The sequence below is a fragment of the Eumetopias jubatus genome, unplaced genomic scaffold (genome assembly GCF_037043125.1).
Source record: "Eumetopias jubatus isolate StellerSeaLion01/CBP00866 unplaced genomic scaffold, mEumJub1_p1.0 scaffold_10, whole genome shotgun sequence".
NCBI classification, from domain to species: Eukaryota; Metazoa; Chordata; class Mammalia; order Carnivora; family Otariidae; genus Eumetopias; species Eumetopias jubatus.
The window spans coordinates 106,305,366-106,326,223 of NW_028274816.1; the positions used below are offsets into that span (position 1 = coordinate 106,305,366).

At 50.0% G+C, this 20,858-nt stretch overlaps 1 protein-coding gene across 2 annotated transcripts in view; it reads left to right on the forward strand.

The window, feature by feature from the left end:
* Positions 1–20,858, forward strand: part of IGF2BP1 (insulin like growth factor 2 mRNA binding protein 1) — a 38,438-nt gene that overhangs the window by 9,405 nt on the left and 8,175 nt on the right. Inside the window, exons 3-6 of one of the 2 annotated variants that reach the window (XM_028093717.1) lie at positions 15,435–15,483; positions 16,004–16,055; positions 18,476–18,539; positions 20,152–20,433. In XM_028093717.1, coding sequence (XP_027949518.1) covers positions 15,435–15,483; positions 16,004–16,055; positions 18,476–18,539; positions 20,152–20,433 — 447 coding nt within the window. The remainder of the gene's footprint in view (positions 1–15,434; positions 15,484–16,003; positions 16,056–18,475; positions 18,540–20,151; positions 20,434–20,858) is intronic. The other variant, XM_028093718.1, reaches the window with a different exon arrangement.

Genomic DNA, 20,858 nt, shown 5'->3' on the forward strand with positions numbered 1-20,858 from the left:
TGCCCAGGAAGTGACCGCATACATTGTTCCCCTTATACATGGCACAGCCCCAGCGGCCTCACTTGCCCTGGCCCCACGGACTGGAAGGAGAGCCCATCTTGCCACCCAATTCCTCTCTCTGGGCCTCCCTGTTGAAAGGGTGCACACAACACCCACTCGCACACGCACAGACCTATTGCCCCTTTAGAAATCTCAGTCTAGGGACTGAGGATTGAACCTTCTCAGTGGGGTGGGGAGAGGAAGGGCTTCCAATCCGGATGTGGCTTTTGGCCATTTAACAGGCTTGTGACTTTAATCAGTTACTATAAAGGGTTTTACAATTAGTTTATGTGGAATGATGTGTGTTGCCTCTTTTCTGGAGTGGCATCTGGGATTGCTTGGGGCTCCTCAACTTCCCATGAGGTATTCTGAAGCTGAAGAGGACAAAATGAGGGGAGGCAGGAACTAAAGTGGGGGCTGTCTGGGTGAAGTAAACTTGGTGAGGATGTCTGTTCAGGGCTAGAAATATTTATTCTACTTCCTCCTCCAGGTCTCTGAGTTTCTTGGGAGGAGAAGTCCGACTGTAATAGAGCAGTTGGTTTTGGCAGGATTTGGAGACAGACCCCAAAATTAAAGAGTAGAGATGATCCTTTGCAGACCAGGCTGTTGGTGCCTGCAGCCAGTGTGCTCTGGGCAGGGACTAGACAGAGGATGTTGGCTTTGGGGGGGAAACAGCGGGATTCTGAAGATACTCTCTTGACTCCTTATGTCGAGTGTCCACACCAGCAACTTTTTGTTGAAAAGAAGGGAAAATCTAGCTCACTGTAGTTACTTGGTCTAGAGGGTTTTCCTGCTATGGTTATCACATTTGATTCAGAGCTGCTGCTGCTGGCTTTTTAGAAGAGGGTAGAGTGATACCTACCCAGAATAAGTTGGAGGCAGGCAGGGGGAATATGACGATCTTCACAAACATCCTATGTCTCTATGAGATAATCTTTCTTTCACTTTCCTACGCTTGTCCCTCACTGACTATCTTGAATGAGTAGTTTGCTAAATTTAAACTTCTAACTAGAGGAAGAATGGAGTCTGTCTAGGCTCAGGTTCCTTTGCTCTCTTCAAAACATCCCCTGGTCAGCAACTTTAGCTTGGGTTTGTGTGGTGGGGTGGGGGACGACGACTTTGCCACTCAGACATTAGCCATTTTTGCAGGGGGGAGGAGAGATTTTAAAAATAACACATTTACAACCAAATTCCACATAAGAAAATATTTAAAAAGTTGGTACAGCCTGGTGTGATCACTAGCATTTTGCTGTGAAGTTTGGTGCCTCTCACAGTGGGTTCACTCACTCCCGGGTACGTTCATCCGCTCGTTTTTAGGTATTCAGAGTCTTCTACTGCGTGCCACGCCTCTGCTAGGTATTAGAAATACAGTGAATGACAAGTGAAAGACTAGTATTAGAGATGGAAGGAAATACAACTTCTCAGTTCATTTTCCTCCAAGAGCTTTTAGATTTTTAACTTGCTCCTTGGTATTTTAAGAGAATTTTAAATAAAATGTTTTTAAATTTTTTAAGTTAAAAATTATTTGTTTATCTTATCTACTTACTTATTAATTTATAAGATTTTATTTTTAAGTAATTTCTTTGCCCAACCTCTGGCTCTGACGTAACAACCCCCAAGGTCGAACTGCGTGCTCTACCCACTGAGCCAGGCAGGCGCCCCTAAGTTAAAAATAATTTTAAGTATTTTAGGGGCACCTGGGTGGCTCAGTCAGTTAAGCGGCTGCCTTCAGCTCAGGTCATGATCCCAGGGTCCTGGGATCGAGCCCTGCATCGGGCTCCCTGCTCAGCGGGAAGTCTGCTTCTCCCTCTTCCTCTGTCTCTCCCCCTGCTTGTGAACGAACTCTCTCCTTCTCTGTCAAATAAACAAAATCTTTAAAAAAAAATAGTTTTAAGTATTTTAAAATAATTTCAGTTAATTAAATACCTCTTAAATATCTAAATAATTTTACGTGGTGAGGCATACATAACATGACATTTACTACTGTAAGCATTAAGTTGCACAGCTGGGTTATGGAGAACATTCACGCTGTCATGCAGCCAACACCTGCATTCATCTCCAGAACTCTTTTCATCTTGCAGGACCGAAACTGTACCCAGTAAACGAACTCCCCCATCCCCCTCCTCCCTCTAGTGGTATTAGAACCATTGCCAGTTTTTCTTTTTCCTTCCTACATGGTGGTCACCTCTTCATCCTTCCATAGATACGGGAGTCTTTGCCTGACCCCTCTCTTGCATTAACACTATTTGTTGGGTTTTTATTTAGCACTATTGGGTCTTTTTCAGAGTGGGGGAGAGAGACAAGGGTTGAGAGAGGGAGCTGCACAAGAGAGGTGCAAGATAAAAATCCCTGCCCTCCAGCATTTTCACTTTAGAGCTAGGAAGAGCTGTGGGACAGCAGAGGCCAAGAGACTAGACTAGACTATGTATTAAAATAGGAGGCACACAACCTCAGGGACTAAAATAGAGGAGGGAGGCTTTGAGGGAGCTAAGCTGTGTTTTGGAGGATAGGCAGACAAAATAGGAGTGGATTAAGGAGAGCATGATGGATTGACAGGGAGATGCTGACGGGAAGACAGTTCATCTAGAAGAGAGGGGTGGCATTGTCGTGAGGCCCTCAGGCAGGTAGGGCAGATATCCCCGTTTATTTCCCTTATAGAGCATCATCTTGGCTCCAGCGCTCTGTTCGAGGTGACTCAGGTCAAAAGATGAGCATTTATTGGGTATCTCGTCACATTCCTGAATCCTCATAAAGAGCCCTGTGCAAGTGATTTCCTTCTGCAGAAGAAGCTGAAGCTCTGAGCGGGTAAAGTAACTTAGCCGGGGTCAGCACCTTGAATAGGTGTGGTAGTGCTGGGATTCAAACCCAAGCCTTTCCACCTCTAAGGCTGAGCTCTCTTAGAAGGTGGGAACAGGTGATCCTCTAAAGTTCGAGGAAAATGAATCTTGAGCTTTTCTGGGGGGAGTGCATAAGTAAGCTTAGCAAATAAAAAACATGCCCAACATGAATTTCACCCTGTTCTGAGCCTCCTTCTTCCCCAGGTGTTTTATACCTGCTTTGCATTTTATTTTCCTCTCACTGTTGGGATTTTCAGGCAATCTTCAGTGGTTAAAAAAAACCGAGAAAATTCTCCTCTTGTCTGGACAGCTAAGATGCGAAATGGCGATTCTGTTTTTAGATAGAAAAAGACCCACAGAGAGGGAGCTGAGTGAAGTGGAGAAGGACTTGAGTGGGGTTAAAGTTCAGGTATCAGCCTCAGCTTGCTATTTCTCCAGATGGGTAAACTGTGGGATCCGGGGTCCCTATCTTTTCCTGGGCCTCATTTCCTCATCTTCAACATCCCCATCTCCAGAAACCCCAGGAAATGAGCTAGGTATTTTGAGTTTTAAGGGCCTCCATCCATCCTTTGGCATTCTGATAGGCCCCGGGGCTGGAGCCTTTGGCTGGTATCTCCCCCCCCTTTGTGTGGGTTCAACCCCCAGGGAACATGGGAGGCTGGGGGGAGGGGCAGGGATTGAGATGCTTCTCCCACCCACCCCCTTCCCCTCTTAGCAGGAAGGGACAAAGAATTCACCTTTGTTGCAAAGCCTACAGAACCATAATTCATAGCTTATGTATGCTTTTGAGGAGCAAGAACCCAGGTATCTTCTTTTTGCTGAGAAGCAGGAGGAGCAGGCCAGCTTCATGGTGTAGCCATGCCTGCTGGCTAGTGTCACCTTGGGTTAGTCACTTAACCTCTCTGAGCCGGTTTTTTTTTTTGAACCGCAGAATGTAAATAGAAAATACTATCATTCTTTGGCGGTTCAGAGGCTCAAATCAACCTCTTGTCACTGTCCTAGGTTCATAGGAGGTGCTGGTGTAAAGAAGGACTTTGTAAACTCTAAAGTCCGTGCAAATGTGAGTTATTAATGATTATCGTTAACTGATGACACCCCAAGAGGACAAAGAAGGGCCTTCTCACCCCCAGACAAATGCCCTACTCTGCATAGGGGTGCGGAAGATGGCTCTTGGATTGTAGCTTTTCTGAGGAGGCTCCCGGGACGTCTCGGGAACAGGGTCTTTTTTTCTTCAGGCCCGGAAGGCCCTTGCGGCCCGTGCCCCCAGCCCAGCCCGGCCCACTGCCGGGCCTCAGTTCCTGCCTTCGCAGTGGGAGGCCTCCCTGGCCTGGTCCTGCCTCCTCCCCGCAGCCCGGCCGAGGTCTCTAAGGAATGCCGCCTCCCGGGCCATTTTCTCCCCTCCAGCTTCTGCGGCCCCGCTTCCAGCCCTCTCTCGGCCCCCTACCCCCAGCCGGTTCCCACTTAAATGCTTGCAGGCCTGTTTGCAGGCGGGAAGCCCCCTCCCCCACAGGACCACCTCAGTCACAGCCCTGACCACAGGGAGGTCGGGTCTGGATTTACTAAAGGACCCCGGAGGGGGAGCCTGCCCCTCGCTGGCTGCCTGGCTCGCTCATGGGGTCGGGTTTCGGCCGGTGGCTCTGGAGAGAGAGAGAGACAAAGGGCAAAGTCCTGTCCCCACCCCCACCCGGCAGCCCGGGGGCGCTTGTCCCCTCCCCCTCCCCCTCCTGGGCCCCGCCGGGGAGCCCAGGGCCCCCTGGGCCGGGCGGGACCGGCCCCGAATGAGTCGGAGTACCGAGGGGGTTCTGGCGGCAGAACATTCTAGACTGCCGAGGCTTCGGCAGAGAAGGGGGGCGGGGACCCGGGGGGCATCGCCTGCCCCCTCCCGGAGCCCTGCCCCCCCTCCCGGAGCCCTGCCGACGCGGCCCACCCAGCGGCTGGGGTGGGAGGCCGCGCGCTCAGCTTTCCCTGGGCGAGGTGAGGGGCTGGGGGAAGGGGCCGCCCGCGTGGGGCGCAGGCCCGGCGACGCCAGCGCGGCCGCTCAGCTGCTCAGGCCTTCTCAATTGCCCGTTCATGAGGGCTCCCCTCCTCCCCCCAGCTGCTGCCAGCCCTCCCCCACCCTCAGCTGCTGCCGCCCTTCCCAGGCACCTCTTTCTCCTCCGCTGCCCTGCCTGCCCCCGCTTTGGCGGCCCTCAGCGGCGGAAGGCCCTGCCCGCCACCCTGGGTCTCCTGGCATGTCTGAGACCTTGCTTGCGGCACCATCTTGGAAGGTGCTGGTGCAGCTCCTGGACGCCATCCCTGGGCTGGGAAGAAGGACCTACCAAAAGGGCATCTGTGCCTGCCGGAAGGCAGGGCAGAAGTCGGGATGGGTGTCCGCGTCCGAGGAGAGTTGTTGTGATAACTCCCCACCCCACTAGGAAGAGACAAGACACCAGCCTCCTGAAGTTTCTGACTACCAACAGGTCTTTGCGGGCAGCTGGAGGGGAGCCATGCCTTGAGGTGGTTAACCTCATGCAGGAGGGAGACAACCAGCACTCCTTTCCACTAATAGGATGATCAGTTATTATTTTTAATGTTTACCGGGATACATTCGCGTCCTTTCGCGGGAAACACTGCCGATTCCAAGAATTATGCTAAGTCCCATAGGGTCGTTTTCTCGGTGGGGAATTGAGTTGTTGAAGACTGATTTCTCTTGAGGCTGGTCTAGTTTCCTTACCCTTGCTTCTGAGAGCTTCACCGCAAAATCCTGTCTTGAACTGGGCTCTCCAAGCTTGCCGTTCCCTCCTGAGGGAGAGACTCAGCCTTTCTCTAGTTCCGAGGCGTGCCCCCATGATGCTTTCCACAGAGGGTCAGACCTTTTGGCTCGTAAGCTTTCTGGAGAAATGCTGACATCTCCACTGGGGGGTGAGAGTTCAACCAACATCTCTGGTGAGGTTGGGGCAGGAATAGTCTTTCTAGTCCCCCTTCTGCCTTTTCCTCTCAGAGTATATTAGCTTCCCCACCCCACCCCCCAGTGAAGATGCTGGAAATGCTTCTCACTGACAGCCTGAGGAGGATGGCAAATGATGTCTGCAGCAGTTCATTTTTGATGCCACATCATCGCTGCCTCCACCGGGAAGGCTGCGCTGCTCACGTTTGGGTCACCTCTTTATCATTTGTCCCCACAAGTTAGGTTTATGCTGAAGGCTTCTCCACACGTCCCCATACCCAGATTCTGCTTCCTCCCACTTCACCCTGCAGAGCTCACGTGGCCAGCTCCCACTCTTAGGAACCACTCAGGTGAAAGAGCACAATTCGGAGGCAGAGCGCAAGGTGGAGGGAGGGGGAGAGGCAGTTGGCCCAGGCCGACTTGAGATTTGTCTGGAAAGAGCTCCACTGTCTCAGAGCTTCTGTTTTGGCTTCCTCTCTGGTGCTGCCCAGATGGGCAAGAAAAAAAACATGGGCTCTCTTGTCAAACCATTTATTTCCGAGATGAGTGAATTGAGTGAAGTATTCATCCTTGAGGTTTGCTTGCTAACACCGGTTAGCGCCTTCCCCGCTCCACGTCTCACCTTTGCTTCCTTTCTTGTCCCTAAACATACACGAAATCTTGCAAGAATTTTTGGTGACTATCCTTTTACACCGCTAACATTTCTCTGACAGTCATCCAGCCGTGTTATAGTATAGTTAGCTCTTGTGTGGGTTAAACCCTGTGCCCAAATTAGAGCCGCATGCAGTAAAAGCCAGTTGGCATTCACTTAGCCATACAGAATATGGGCATTTTTCCTGCTGCTGACATCGGGGCTATACAAGCTTCTGCTGTGTTAACACTTCTTGTCAGAGAGAAAGCGGCAAGGTTTGGTGGAGATGAGCATAAACCAGCCTGGGAGGAGAGCTGAGTTCCGGTTCTACCTTAGCGTCACCAGAGGCTCATTTCCTTTTTTCTGAGCCCTGGTTTCTCCAGGCGTCAGAGGAAGGTGACTGTTGAGGAACCTCTCAGGCTTGAGGGGCTTACCCCTCTCCCACCTCAGTGTATGAATCTGATTTCCTTCGACTGGAACTTGCTGGTGCTGGGCTCATGTTTGTGTGGGCGTGCGCATGCGTGCATCGTTAGTCATGTAAGAAGCCTAGCGACCCCTCCCTGCCCCCCACCTGCTTTCCTGCCTCTAGGTAGGCTGGAAGCATATTAAACATGATACAGAGCCTTCCAGAGGTGGGGGAGGGGTATGGTTCATCCCAGAATCTCTCCTGGAGATTTGATTTTCCTTTCTGCTTGTCCCCACCATTAGCACAGGAGTCCGAACACACGTGGGACAGTGCAGGGGTGCTACATATATTTAAAAGACCATGTTCACGGGACCACAGATACATCGCAGTGGTGTCCCTGCCTTCCAGTTGCCCCTCCTCCACCCAGGCCTTCACCTGGGCGGTGGTGTCTGCTCTGCCTAGTCCTGTACCTTTCAGTAGGTTCATGTTTTCCTTTCCAGCCCCTACCCTGCCCATCAGCCCACCCGACAGCCCGCCTGTCTGGCTGCCCTGCCTCTGGATCAGCCTGGCACGGAGCCCTGGGCATTGGGCCAGCTCCTCCCCCCCCCTCCGGCCCCGCCCCCTTTCTCAGCTACCGCCGTGCCTGGAGCGTGCCAGGCCCGCCCCCTTCGGAGGCTTTCCTGGACAATTACTTTCTTCACCTCTGCACCCTAGAGGGATAAGGAGGCTGGGTGGGGAGGAAGGACTGGGTCAGTGGTGATCTTACGGAAAAGGCAGAGGTTGGCACTTTAGGGCGTTTGATGTGTGATTTCCAGCTGGAAAAAACTGGGAGGAGAGCCAGCTTCGGGAGGGTGCTTCTACATCAGCGTCAGCGGTCGGGGACTCTCTTGTTGAAGAGTCAACAGGATCACCCAGGGATGCAGTGGACAGCCCCCCCCTACTCCCCAGTTAACCTTGTCCATTCCCTTCCCCCATCCCCAACCAAACGGGGTCCCCTACTGGACTGTCAGCTGCTTGAGAGCAGGAGGCATGCCTGTCTCCATCACCTTATGCTCTGCACTGTAGCACAGTGCCCAGCCTCATCCGGTAGAAATGCATTGACAGCCACATATGTAAGTACATTTCCTTTTTTTTTTTTTTTTGCTTAGATTCTTTTTTAAAATTTCGTAATAGCTATGTCAGAAAAGAGGGAAAATAATGTAAAAGATTAATTCTAAAATTAATTTAGAAATTCAAAGTATTATTAATTCAACATGGAATCAATGTAATAATGAGGCTTTATTTTTTTGGGAGGGGGGTACAAAGTCATAAGGAATCCGGTGTGTAGTATTTTATACTTAGAGCCTGTTCCAATTCAGATGCTAAGTTTGCATTGGAAACATTCAATCAGCATTTTATAATTTATAAAGATTTTATTTACTTATTTGATAGAGAAAAGTGAGTGAGAGTGCAGGAGCTGGGGAGGGAGTTGCAGAGGCAGAGGGAGAGGGAGAGAGAATCCCAAGCAGACTCCTCACGGAGCATGGATCCCGAGGCGGGGCTCGATCCCAAGACCCTGAGACCATGACCTGAGCTGAAATGTAGAGTGGGATGCTCAGCCAACCAAGCCAACCAGGCACCCCCCGATCAGTATTTAGATTTTACAAATTTTACAGAGGAAAAGTTAAATGATATAAACACCTCTAAAACGAGCATTCTGTTCGTCAGTTGCAGTAGCCACAATTTAGTGGCTCAAAAGCTACATGTGACTAGTGGCTACTGTGGTGTGGACAGCAGGGTCCCAGTGCTTAGTAGGTGCCAAGAAAATCTGTGGAATGAAGGGCTGCACCAGCCGGACTACAGAAACCTTGGGGCAAGTCATGGTAGTGAGTTTGTGGATGAGAATGAAAGCAAGCAGGGTGCGCCTGCAGGTTTGCAACCTTTGTGGCTCACTCTAGTCTGACATGCAGATAACCGCTCCAGCCCGTCCCCAGCCAGGCTTGTGTTCTCATCGCCTTGGGTTAGTTTCTTCCCAGCTTTTTGAGGTGCTGCCCTCAGGCTTGAGCCAGGACTGGGGCATCAATGTGTAGATGTGTGGGAGGATGTCTTAAATGTGGACTTATGGGTGGATTCCAGAGTCTTCATGAACTCCTGAGATCTTGAAAGTGTGTGCAGAATGTTGGCGCTTTTCTGGTGTAGAGTGTTCTTAGCTTTTTATCACATTCCTAATGAGAACGGAGTATCAACAAAGGTGTGTGTGTGGGGGGGCTGTTAAGAACCACTTATTTAAGGGGCATTTGGGTGGCTCAGTCGGTTAAGTGTCTGCCTTCGGCTCAGGTCATGATCCCAGGATTCTGGGATCAAGCCCCGCATCAGCTCCCTGCTTGGCGGGAAGCCTGCTTCTCCCTCTCCCTCGCTCCCCCTGCTTGTGCGCTCTCTCTGTCCCAAATAAATAAAATCTTAAAAAAAAAAAAAAAAAACCCAGTTATTTAAGAACCTTTAGGCCATAGAAAATTCCTCAGATTAAGAAAGCCTTTTCCTGGGGCACCTGGGTGGCTCAGTGGCTCAGTCGTTAAGCGTCTGCCTTCGGCTCAGGTCATGGTCCCAGGGTCCTGGGATCGAGCCCCCACATCAATCTCCCTGCTCCCCGGCCTGCTCCCCGGGAAGCCTGCTTCTCCCTCTCCCACTCCCCCTGCTTGTGTTCCCTCTCTTGCTGTCAAATAAATAAAATCTTAAAAAAAAAAAAAAAAAGAAAGAAAGCCTTTCCCTGTGGGTAGACAGGGCTGACCCCTGCCTGGGAACACAAGACCTTGTAAAACAGACCAGTCCTGGCCCTTGTTTGCCACATGTGAGAAACTGAGGTCCAGAGAGTTGAAGGTTGGACTTGTCCAAGGCCACACAGCCTGCTTGTCAGAAAATCACAGCCTCGGGGAGGGCTGGAGGTGCAGGATCTAATCTGGGAATCCCAGTTTAATCCTGGTTCTCTGCCGAGATGAAAGTCCAGGTTTGACTCTTGATCAGGGACCCCAAGCTTGACAAGATTTCCAAAACCTGTTGCTGCTTCCCTCCCACTCCCCTCACCTTCCGCTGGTTTACCCCACCCTGGTTTAAAGGAACTCCTCCTGGGGGGCGGGGGGCGGGGGATGAGTTCCCTTCCCCTGGGGCTGTGGGGGTGGAAAGAGGAGCAGAGCACTCCCTGGGGCAGGTTTCAGCCTTTTTCCAGTAGACCTGGAGTCCTTGTACCTCCTGTGCATTTTGCCCTGCAGGGAGGCCCCATTCTGAAGGCTATCATTTGTGCATCCACTCTTCTCTACCCTGGACCCCAGGCCCCTGCCCCCTTCCAGTCCCCAGCGGGCTCATCACCAAGGCTTACATTCTTGCCGATACAACACCAAGTGGAAAACCTCATTAGTTAGATCCATTAATTTGGAACCTGCTATGACTTTAAAACTAGCTAAGCTGGAATAATTTGAAAAACAATTTTAAAGATTATTTTATTTATTTATTTATTTATTTGAGAGAGAGAGAATGAGATAGAGAGCATGAGAGGGGAGAGGGTCAGAGGGAGAAGCAGACTCCCTGCTGAGCAGGGAGCCTGATGTGGGACTCGATCCCGGGACTCCAGGATCATGACCTGAGCCGAAGGCAGTCGCTTAACCAACTGAGCCACCCAGGTGCCCTGAAAAACAATTTTAGGGGCACCTGGGTGGCCCAGTCTCTTTAGTGTCCGACTCTTAGTATCGGCTCAGGTCTTGATCTCATGGTCCTGGGTTTGAGCCCTGCTTAAAACAAAAGTTTTAATTATGGAAAAAAATGTAAATGAAAAGGTATAAAGGATAAAGGATAATTAATAAATCTCCCATGTACTTATCACCTACTTTTAAAAATACCAACTCACATCCAATCGGTGTTTATTTTTTCTTCACCCTCTAATTATTTTGAAGCAAATCCTGGACACCTTATTTTATCTGTAATTGTTTGTCTCGCTCTTTAAAAACAAAAAGATTGTATTTATTTATTTGTCAGAGAGAGAGAGCACAGCGGGGGTGGGGAGTAGTGGCAGGCAGAGGGGAGAAGCAGGCTCCACGCTGAGCAAGGAGCCTGATGCGGGCTCGATCCCAGGATCCTGGGATCATGACCTGAACCGAAGGCAGACACTTAACCAACTGAGCCACCCAGGCACCCCTGTCTTTTTTTTTAAAAAATATAAGAACTTGAGGGGTACCTGGGTGGCTCAGTCAGTTAGGCATCTGACTCTTGATCTCAGCTGAGGTCCTGATCTCAGGGTCAAGGGTTCAAGACCTGCATTGGGCTCCACACTGGGCATGGAGCCTACTTAAAAAAAAATAAGAACTTGCAAAATCATTGATTCTTAATTAACAGTGTTATCCAGTATCTAATCAGTGTTCAATATGCCATTAGAATCACTTCACCCACTTATGGAAATATGCAGCTGGGAAAAGTTACTAGCTTAAGGAATTACAGGTGGGACGTTTTGATTTATTGGAGACTAGCACCCACTTAGCCAGGCCCACTGTTCACTATGTTGTATGAATTCTGAATACTTTTTTCTTCAAAGATTTTTTTATTATTTTATTTGAGAGAAGAGAGTGTGAGCGAGAGAGCACAAGCTGGGGAGGGGCAGAGGGAGAGGGAGAAGCAGGCTTCCCGCTGAGCAGGGAGCCCAACTTGGGGCTCCATCCCAGGACCCTGAGATCATGACCTGAGCTGAAGGCAACTGCTGAACCGACTGAGCCACCCAGGCGCCCCAAATTCTGAATATTTTTAATTGTGCTTTGGCCTAACTTGACTGAATTTTGGCAAAGGCTTTTTGTCGCCATTCTTCCATCAAAACAGCAGCGCTGGGGACAGCGCACAGAGCCTGGAACCAGACAAGTTTTGAGTTCAAAGCCTGATTCTGGCTTTTAGTAGCTGTGTACTTGGCAGAGATACTCAATCTCCCATTCTCAGGGTCCTGGTCTGTAAAACGGAGTGGCGGGCCCCACCCTCATGGGCAATGAGGGTCTTCTAGCAAGTGCTGAATTTCAGCTTGGCATCTGTTAAGCATTCCTCAAATGTTAAGCCCTTCCCTAATTGACCTGTTTTCCTTCCCAGTCTAAGCCAGTGACACTTCTCTGAAAAGGTGAAAAGGACAGGAACTTCCTTCCCAGGGAGAACTCCGACCACATCCCTTTCCGGGTACCCAGCTCCTGTGCTTCCTGAAATTCTTGGTTTGCTCCTTAACTCCTGCTGCTGTTGCATGGGTGCTCTCTCCCTCTGTTCTCTCCTGAAATCTCCCCAGGGCTTGAGAAAAATGGTCACTTGGTCTCTGTGGCCTTCATGCCCCCCCCCCTTCCGCCAGCATTAGAGAGATGGGTCCCCTGTGGTTGCTCTGTATTGGGAGCTGCCTCGGGGCTTGGTAACTGCCCTTCAGGTCAGGGCATGCAAAGAGGTCAGAAGCCACTGGGCGTTGGCACCCAGGAAAGAATTAGGTTGGTGAAACCATTGCTTTCATTGCCAGGGGCTATCACGCAACAGGTTTATCCGCTCCTGAGGGTGCAGAGGTGGTGGCTCTTGAACCTCTAGGCATTCTCTTGCTTTTTCTGAACGAGGGATGTTGGGGTTTAGGCACTCCAGGCTCTGCTCAGAGTAGAGTGCCCTATTACCTATAGGGCAAAGGTACTGCTCAATCCTAGTGGAAGCTGATGCACTGGAGTGTGGAGTGGGGCCCTGGGCCAGACCATAACCCTTTAGTTGTCAAGGGAGGCAGGGGAGCGGGACTGTAGGCGTTGGTATTTCCCCACTGTTTCTGCAGCAGTGACATCTCAATATTGTGAACGACGGTGTTACTGTCTCACGGTGAGAGCGCTCATTACAGCCCTTCTGTCTCCTCCGTGCTCGTCTGGATACCTGTAGGCTCCTGAGGACCCACTCCCAAGTCAGGCGCCCTCATTCACACAGCTTTTCTCTTGAAGTCCTCCCAAAAGCTCTGTCAGTTTCCACAGGAAGAAACAAGGTATGAGCCAAGGAGTCCCCATCAAATGCTGTAGCTTCTCTCTGGACCCCCAAGCCCTCAGCATACCAACCGGGTCTAGCTTGCACCTGGCCTTCCATAGTTTGTGGGGCAGATGAGTTCACCGGGGGTCCTGGGAAGGGAGGACTGGGTACAGTTCCCAACATCGCCCCATGTGCTTTGGGCCTGAAAGAACTTGGGTAGCACCATAAGTAATAGAAACCAGGCCAAGGGCTTAAAAGACAAAAGGTCTTCCGGGGCTTCTGTTGTGTGTGTGTCAGGGTTGGGGGCTTGTGGAAAGGAGGTTTGGAGGCCTGAAGGGGTTCCCAGGGTTGGGTGTGCATGTCCTAGAGGGGTGGGTGAGTCTCTGCCTCTTGGGGGTGGGAGAGGGCTGGGAGGAGGTCTTTTCTTTCATTGGTTGTATGGCCCTGCCCTCCTCCCCCTCCTTCTCCTGGAACATTCCAGACATTCCAGACTGCCATTGCTTTCAGGATATGGATTAAAACCCCAAACTGAGATTTGATTTCCTCACCCCATCCCCTCCCCAACTTTTCCCTACCCTGAAAAGAAAGTCCCTAAATCTGGGAGTTTGAAGTAGTAGGAGGAGGAGGGTATTTTTGATCTTCGACCTGAGATTACACTAAGGGACAATCTTGAAAGAGCTGTCTTCACACTGAGCCTCCTGCCTGGGGGTTGCTTTAAGCCCTTACTGGTTTGAATTCCCAGGCCGGCAGCCCCTAGAGGGAGTGACTCCTGTCATGGGGCATCAAGCTAGGTCAGTGTCCTCAGTCTTCCAATGGTGTAACCATCTGTTCCTCAATTCTCCAACAGTTGGACTTTGATTGTGACGGTTCCTGCATTTTCTCAGCCTGTTTGGCTGGGCCAAACACAAAATGAGTGTTATATGGGACATCCCTCACTAGGCTAGATGCCATGGGGCCCCCTCTTTTGCCTATGAATGGAATCAAAGAGAGTGGCCTGGTGTAGGGTCTGACGACTGGACTTGTTTCTTACCCTTGCTCTCTTGTCCTGCAGTGTAGTCTGACGACTTTAGATCAGGTTCATGAACCACCCAAGGTAGAGAGCCGTACATGTAGATTCCCTTCAACACGTATCCTCCTTTTACATGAAGTCATTTTGTCCCAGGAAGAGGTTTCCTTTGTGTATTTTATAAGTAAAGACTTTCCCTGCTCAGAGCTGCACAATTAGAAGGGATCTTAGAGACCCTCCAGTTTCCATTTTGCAGCTGTAAGACACTTAGGGTCACAGGGATGGAATGAGTGAGCTGGCCTAGGACAGAGCCAAGAGGGAAACACTTACGGTGAGAGCTTAGCATCTCTTCCTCACGTGTTTTCAACACCCCCCTCCCCTAGCAAGCTAGGAGCTGACAAGGGCCCGGTAGGAACACTGAGGCCTGAAGCTTACATGGCTTAGTCAGATGAAGACCCAATCAGGGGTAGTTTAAGAGCAAGAACTGGATTTTCTTGCTTCCCAGGCCAGCTTTCCCTCATGTTGTTAGAATTTCACTGGACCATGTCCCTGAACTAAGTTTGTGATCAAGGATATGCTGAGACATAAATGACAATTGACCAATGACAATCAAGTCAATTGAAATGTTGTAAGCCCAGGGATTAGGGCATCGATTTGGGTAGTGAGCAGTTAATTGCCCTGGGAATCAACCTTGAACCTGAAAGCCTTCCTGGGGAAAATTACACTTTTAAGAGGTATTTGAAAGATGGGAAGGAGAAAGAGAAGTCATTTGGAAGGAGGGAAGGTGGCGGTCCTGATGCTGTGTTGTGTGTTAATCGTTTCCACCTTAGTATTCCAAATGCATCTGTTACTACACTTCAAGTACTTGAAACCCTTTGCTAAGCTCTAATATTATCTAACATCACCTGAAACCACCCTGTGAATAGGTATTATCCCTGTTTTACAAGGAAGGAAAGTGAGCCTCAAAGAAGTGAAATAATTTTAAGATCAGTGCTGTTAAGTGGAACAGAGATTTAAATCCATACCTGTATAAAAAACACTTAATTACTGCACTATTATCCTCCTGTCATTTGTTTGCATGTGTGTCTCTCTCAATAAATTGTGAGCACCTTGAGGCCAGGTACTTTGTCTCTTTTGTTTGTCACCGTGTCCCCAGTATCTAGAACAAAGTATAGTCTGAAGTAGGCAACAGTTAAATGGGTATTGGATTAATGAATGAGGTCTCTGTAGCAGCGTTGTATTCCTAGTGCCTGAAACATGGTGGGAGGTAAGAGGTGAAAATAGGTGGTTAGTGAAGGAAAGAGCAGGGCGAGACCTGAGCACAGGGACAAAAAAGGCAGGGGTGATTTGAGGGGAGTTATGTTACCCTGGTGCTTCGGGCCTCTGACCTCAGTCTTCCTGACTGTCCTAGCACTGACAATTTACACTTTGAAGTGAGGCACCCTTCCACCAAATCTTCATTCCCAAAGGTTATCGTTCTTGGATGCTCAGACTTTGGTGTTGAACAGAAGGTAGGGAGATACAGACTGACATAGGGATTAAACACTGCCAGGTCATACATAGGCCCCTAAAGCATCCAGAGCGCTCATTAATCCTGTTCCCTCTAATTTCAGGAGTCGGAAAATTCAGATTCGAAACATCCCACCCCAGCTCCGTTGGGAAGTAAGTGATTGGGGGAAACTAGAGACATGGGGAAGTGGAGACCGGAAAGGAAGTCCGGGCTAGTCTGAGTTGGCAGAGATGACTGGGGAGGTCCACTGGTGGTTTGGGGGTCGGCCAGAGATGCTAGTACTGAGGGAGTTGGTTGGTTCTCATCCTCAGCCCAGGACTACCCATGTTAGTCCTTTGGGCTTGTCCCTGTGATGAGAGGCCTTAGGAAGGTGGGTAGGGTGTTCCCTGAGCCCCAAGCTTAGACCCCAGAGGCCCAAGTCTACTTCCAAAAAGGCCCTTAGATGCTTTTTTGTTGTGCTCAAGTACATTTCTGCAAAGATGCCCTGACAGGTTACTGGCAGTTATCAGTACCCTAGAAGGAGTAAGCTAAAACAGGTCATACTACTCAGTCCCCACCTAAGGCTCTGCTGTGCCACCATGCTTTGGGGTGAGGGTGTCCGGTGGCTGGCTTCGTGACAGTTCCTGGGATGCTCAGAATAGCCTTCCTCTCTTCTCTCGTCCATGCTCCTAGGTGCTGGACAGCCTGCTTGCTCAGTACGGTACAGTGGAGAACTGCGAGCAAGGTAAGGGTACAGAGGCAGTGGGCAGGGGGGAAGTGGGGGGTGGGTGCTGGAGCAGTTTGGGGGATCTGCTCTGCTTCGTTTTCCACGACCACATCCACCTGGCATACCAAAAGCAGACAAGGCAGACAGACAGAATATGGCACAAAGGGAGATACACACACGGGGGACGTGGGCATGTCGTCCCGGCTTTGGCTGTGTTGCTTCTCTCTGGAACAGGTTTCTCTGTTTAATGAGCAAAAGTCACTCATTTCCAGCGTGGGGTCCCAAGCTCTTAGGGGTCAGTCACGGTCGAAAGAGAGGTCTGAAGGGTTTAGCAGCATGGAAATGGGGCACTCAGCCTGAGTAAATCTGCAGCCCCTTTACTTTAAAAGCTTCATGATTCTCTATGTTTGGCTGGAATAGTCAACTGGTTATCTCTTTAAAGAAGCCCTGATTGTCAGCTACATGTCTTTGGTCAATTAAAAAAAAAAAAAAGCAGAGATTTTATTACTGGGCACATAGTGATGGGCAGGCACAGTCTTGCAAGAGTGGGCCCACAGGAGAAATACTAAGAAATCTGGGTCGTAAAATATTTGCTAAGATTTCTGAGGTTTCTCCATTGCTTCAAGTTATAAATAATTTTCAGAGGAAATGAGCTAAAATAAGGATGGTTTTGGTTGACACAAGATAGAGCTTGTCCATTCGAGAAGATACAAGTGGAGCTTGTAGATCTTCAAGAAGCGTAAAGAATCACCCCATCGAGATGTCAATGCTCATCTCCATTTTCTTTGGAAAGGTGCAAGCTAGAAATCACTCTAGATTAAAATACTTGCCTGCACATAGGTAAAGTGCTGAGTCCATCAAACAGGTTCTCCAGCTCTAATCCTGTAGGTTGCCTTTTTATCATAAATGCCAGGACACAGCTGGACACACTGATAACCATTGCCCAGTACTGCTCACGCGTTAGACTAATGACTGAGGTACTCCTGGACAAATAGCAAGAATGAGTGCTGGCTTGGGAGCACATTGTGAGCCGCCCTGGGAGGCCCCGCAGGAGTCCACGATAGCTCAAATCTGTCTGGGGCTCACCCGGGAGCTGTAACACACCATATCAGGAGGGGAGACCCGTTCCCTGGAGAGAACACAGTGGGAAATGTTTGATTTTGTTGGACAACAGAGAAAGTCTTCTGGTGTCACTTTCTAAGTGAAGTACTTTCTATCCACTCTTTAAAATCGCACCCCTTCCCACTACCTCCTTTAGCCCTGATTTTTACATTTCTCCATGGCCATCATCAACCCATCTGATAGGTTAGAGAATTTGCTTATTGTACTTTGCGTTGTCTGCTCCCGGAAGCTCCAGGAAGGCAGAGCCTTCGCTGGTTTCATTCATTACTGTGTTTCAGTTTAACTGGAAAGATTGTTCTTGGCGGAATCTCCCTTAACTCACCACTGTGGTGGGGGAGCTCTGTGGATGAAGGCCAGAGGGGTTTAGAGTGGTCTGTGCTGAGGGTCTGTGGCCAGATGACTTCTCCTCAGGATGATAGGGGCAGAGGCTTGGTTTTTGTCACTGTCCTCCACCCCAGGGCTGAGCTGGCCTAGGGAACCCCAAATCAAAAGACAGACACAAGACACGTTAATTTTATTAATTTAAGAAGTGTGCCCCCAGACCGCCTGGAATTCTATTGTCCAGCCCAGTCTCTCCCTGTAGGAAAGAGTATATGGCAAAATCCAATGAAGACCAAGAGGTTTCATGATAAGAACGGAGGACTTGGATGGGAATAATGGCAGGTGCCATGGATTTATGATGGATTGAATGTGCATTTCCACTGCCAAGATGTTTGGAAGACTGAGTCAGGAAATCGCCACCCCTCGGTTCCCCAGTAGCTGCTCCTCTCAGCCCATTTAGCTTGGGTTATGATACACTCACGTGTGGTCCATCTATCCTTGAGGATGCTCTGCAGTGGAAGTGGGTCTCTTCGCTGTATTCTTGGAGACCATGTTGGGATGTTTGCTTCTATAAATTGCTAATCTTACGGTGTGTGCATTTTTAACTAGTTTAGCTTCCCCAAAATAAATTTGTCTCCCAGACCTGGTGTGTGCGCTCCCTGCCGCCTAACTGCTATGCTGACTTCAGCACCCTTTTGTCGCCCAGCTCTCTTGGCCGGGGGTGGGGGTGGGGGGGTGGGGGGTGGCCAGGGGAGATCAAAAGAAGACACAGGAGGGAAAATGCAAAAAGGTTAATTTGAATTTTCTAGGAATTCTGGAGAGAGGGGCCTAAAGGGCAAATAGTTTGCCTTGTCATCCAGGTATTTCCTTATTACAACACATGTAACTTCTCATAACCTTATAACCTGAAAGGATGAGCTTTTAACACTTGGAGCTCATTGGCGGCATCTCCAGATCTTGCTGCTCTAACCTTGGCCTCTGTTTTGCTCCCCCAGTGAACACCGAGAGTGAGACTGCGGTGGTGAATGTCACCTATTCCAACCGGGAACAGACCAGGCAGTGAGTGGGCTGGAAAGCGAGGCGGGGTGGGTCTTCGCGGGTTGTTGGGAGCCAGGTACACGTGCTTCTCCATAGCTGGGGTCCAGGCAGGCAAGAGCGCCTTCTGTTACTGTGATAGCCAGTCGCAGACTCTTTTTGGTTCAGGTTCAGGGATCTCAAGGTTTCAGAAACTTATCAGGATTGGTAGCAAATCCATGGATCCAAAGACCCTCTCAGGAAAGGTGGGAAATCCTCTGTAGGAGAAAAAGTGGGCTTTGCGTTGGGTCTCCAGGTGCCCCAGCACTGCAAGCGTCCTTTGCTGTGTTGACGGCGCCATCTAGTGATAGTGAGGAGGAACTGCGAGGTTTACAAAAGGGATTTGTTCACGTTCTGATGTGGCGGGGACAGACATTTTATTGCGGTGATGCCACGAGCCCCGATTGTGCTATAGTCCCATCACACCTACGCTTTCTAGCTCCTTAAGCCCTTTGGTTGAGGAACTACACGTCTCACCCACTGGTACTGACAGACTTTGTACACTCAGTTCATTTACCCACTTATATCCCACCCGCTACAGGCTTTTTGCCACATTTAGCTTTTGACAGCTTTCTTGTGCCTTCAGCATGCTGCCTCTAGCTGGGTGATGGTACATTTTAAAGATTTTATTTATTCATTCGAGACACAGAGATAGAGTATGAGCAGAGGGAGAGGCAGAGGGAGAGGGAGAAGCAGGCTCCCCGCTGAGCAGGGAGCCCGATGCGGGGCTCAATCCCAGGACCCTGGGATCATGACCTGAGCCAAAGGCAGACGCTTAACCATCGGAGCCACCCAGGCGCCCTTAAAAGTTTATTTTTAACTTCTCTCTACACCCGACGTGGTGCTCGAACTCAGGATCCCGAGATCAAGACTTAGCACACTCTACTGACCAAGCCCGCCAGGAGCCCTGCCCCCATTTTCTTTTAAGTGGCTCTCTGGGCTCAGGATTTTCTGGAGGTCCCTACTGCCCCTTGTGGCTAGTCTGTGGTCCTTAGCCTGGCTCTAAAGGTCTTGTCAGTACTCGGCTTACTCCCCACTGCCTATAGCTGCCTTGTTAACATTTCTAACCTGCATCAGCGGGTGTGGAACTGGATGGAGCTTGCCTCCTCCCCTCCCACAGTGTTATTCACTCCTGCTTTGCAGACATTCCAGATAGACTTAAACTCCTGCTTCCAAGCTGTAAGCAAGACATTCCATCTCCAACCCTATTTTTTTTTTTTTTACAGTCTCCTCAAACATGGAAGGTGCCAGGCTCAACAGGTGTAAAAACAAGTCTCTTGTTTTATCATGTATATATTTTTTCACTTATCATGAATCACATGTGATTCTCACATTAATCTTATGAGATGCGTAGTTCTGGCTGGAATTAATAAACCAATTCAAAATTCATTGGGAATAACTTAATTTAGGTTTCCCTTTGATGTCTTCAGCCGTTTAGACTGGCAAGTTCTCTTGAGGTGGAGGTGGGAGTGGTGGGTAGGTGGTCATCTCCCTTGTTTTTAGTGGATTCCGAATTGTAACCCAGAGTGCTTTACACACGGAACGCCTTTGGTGTGGTTGGCATGGCGTGACCAGTAGACTCTCCCTCTGTCCTCAGAGCCATCATGAAGCTGAATGGCCACCAGCTGGAGAACCACGCCTTAAAAGTCTCCTACATTCCTGACGAGCAGATAGCACAGGGTCCTGAGAATGGGCGCCGCGGAGGCTTTGGCTCTCGGGGTCAGCCCCGCCAGGGCTCCCCTGTGGCAGCGGGGGCCCCAACCAAGCAGCAGCAAGTGGATATCCCCCTGCGGCTCCTGGTGCCAACCCAGTATGTGGGTGCCATCATTGGCAAGGAGGGGGCCACCATCCGAAACATCACGAAACAGACCCAGTCCAAGTGAGTCTTGGCTGCTGGGCACTGGGAGCTGGGGTACCACCTGGTAGCACACTGGGGAGTCTCAGTATTTACGTTTCAGGAAATGTTGCCTGGGATGTGTTCCCATTTCTCTTCATTGGGAGATGGGGGTGGTTTCTGCTCCAATGGCAGCGCCCTGGGAAGGTGGGGAATTTGAACGGGCCTGGTGCGTGCCATTTGGTGGCAGTGGCTGGGCCAGACCGTTATTAGTAGGAACCGTTCTAGAATTTCTTGTAGGACGTGTCATCAAGCAAACCTAGTCTAGGTGAGTCAGTCACTCCGGTGCACTGTGGGTTTAGCACTGCCTGTTGGTGGCCACTGGGCTGGGCAGCTTGGCCAAAGCCAGCCCTCGGTAATAGGTCATCATCCTGCCCCATCTCCAGTTCCGCTACTGTTACTCCTCTAAA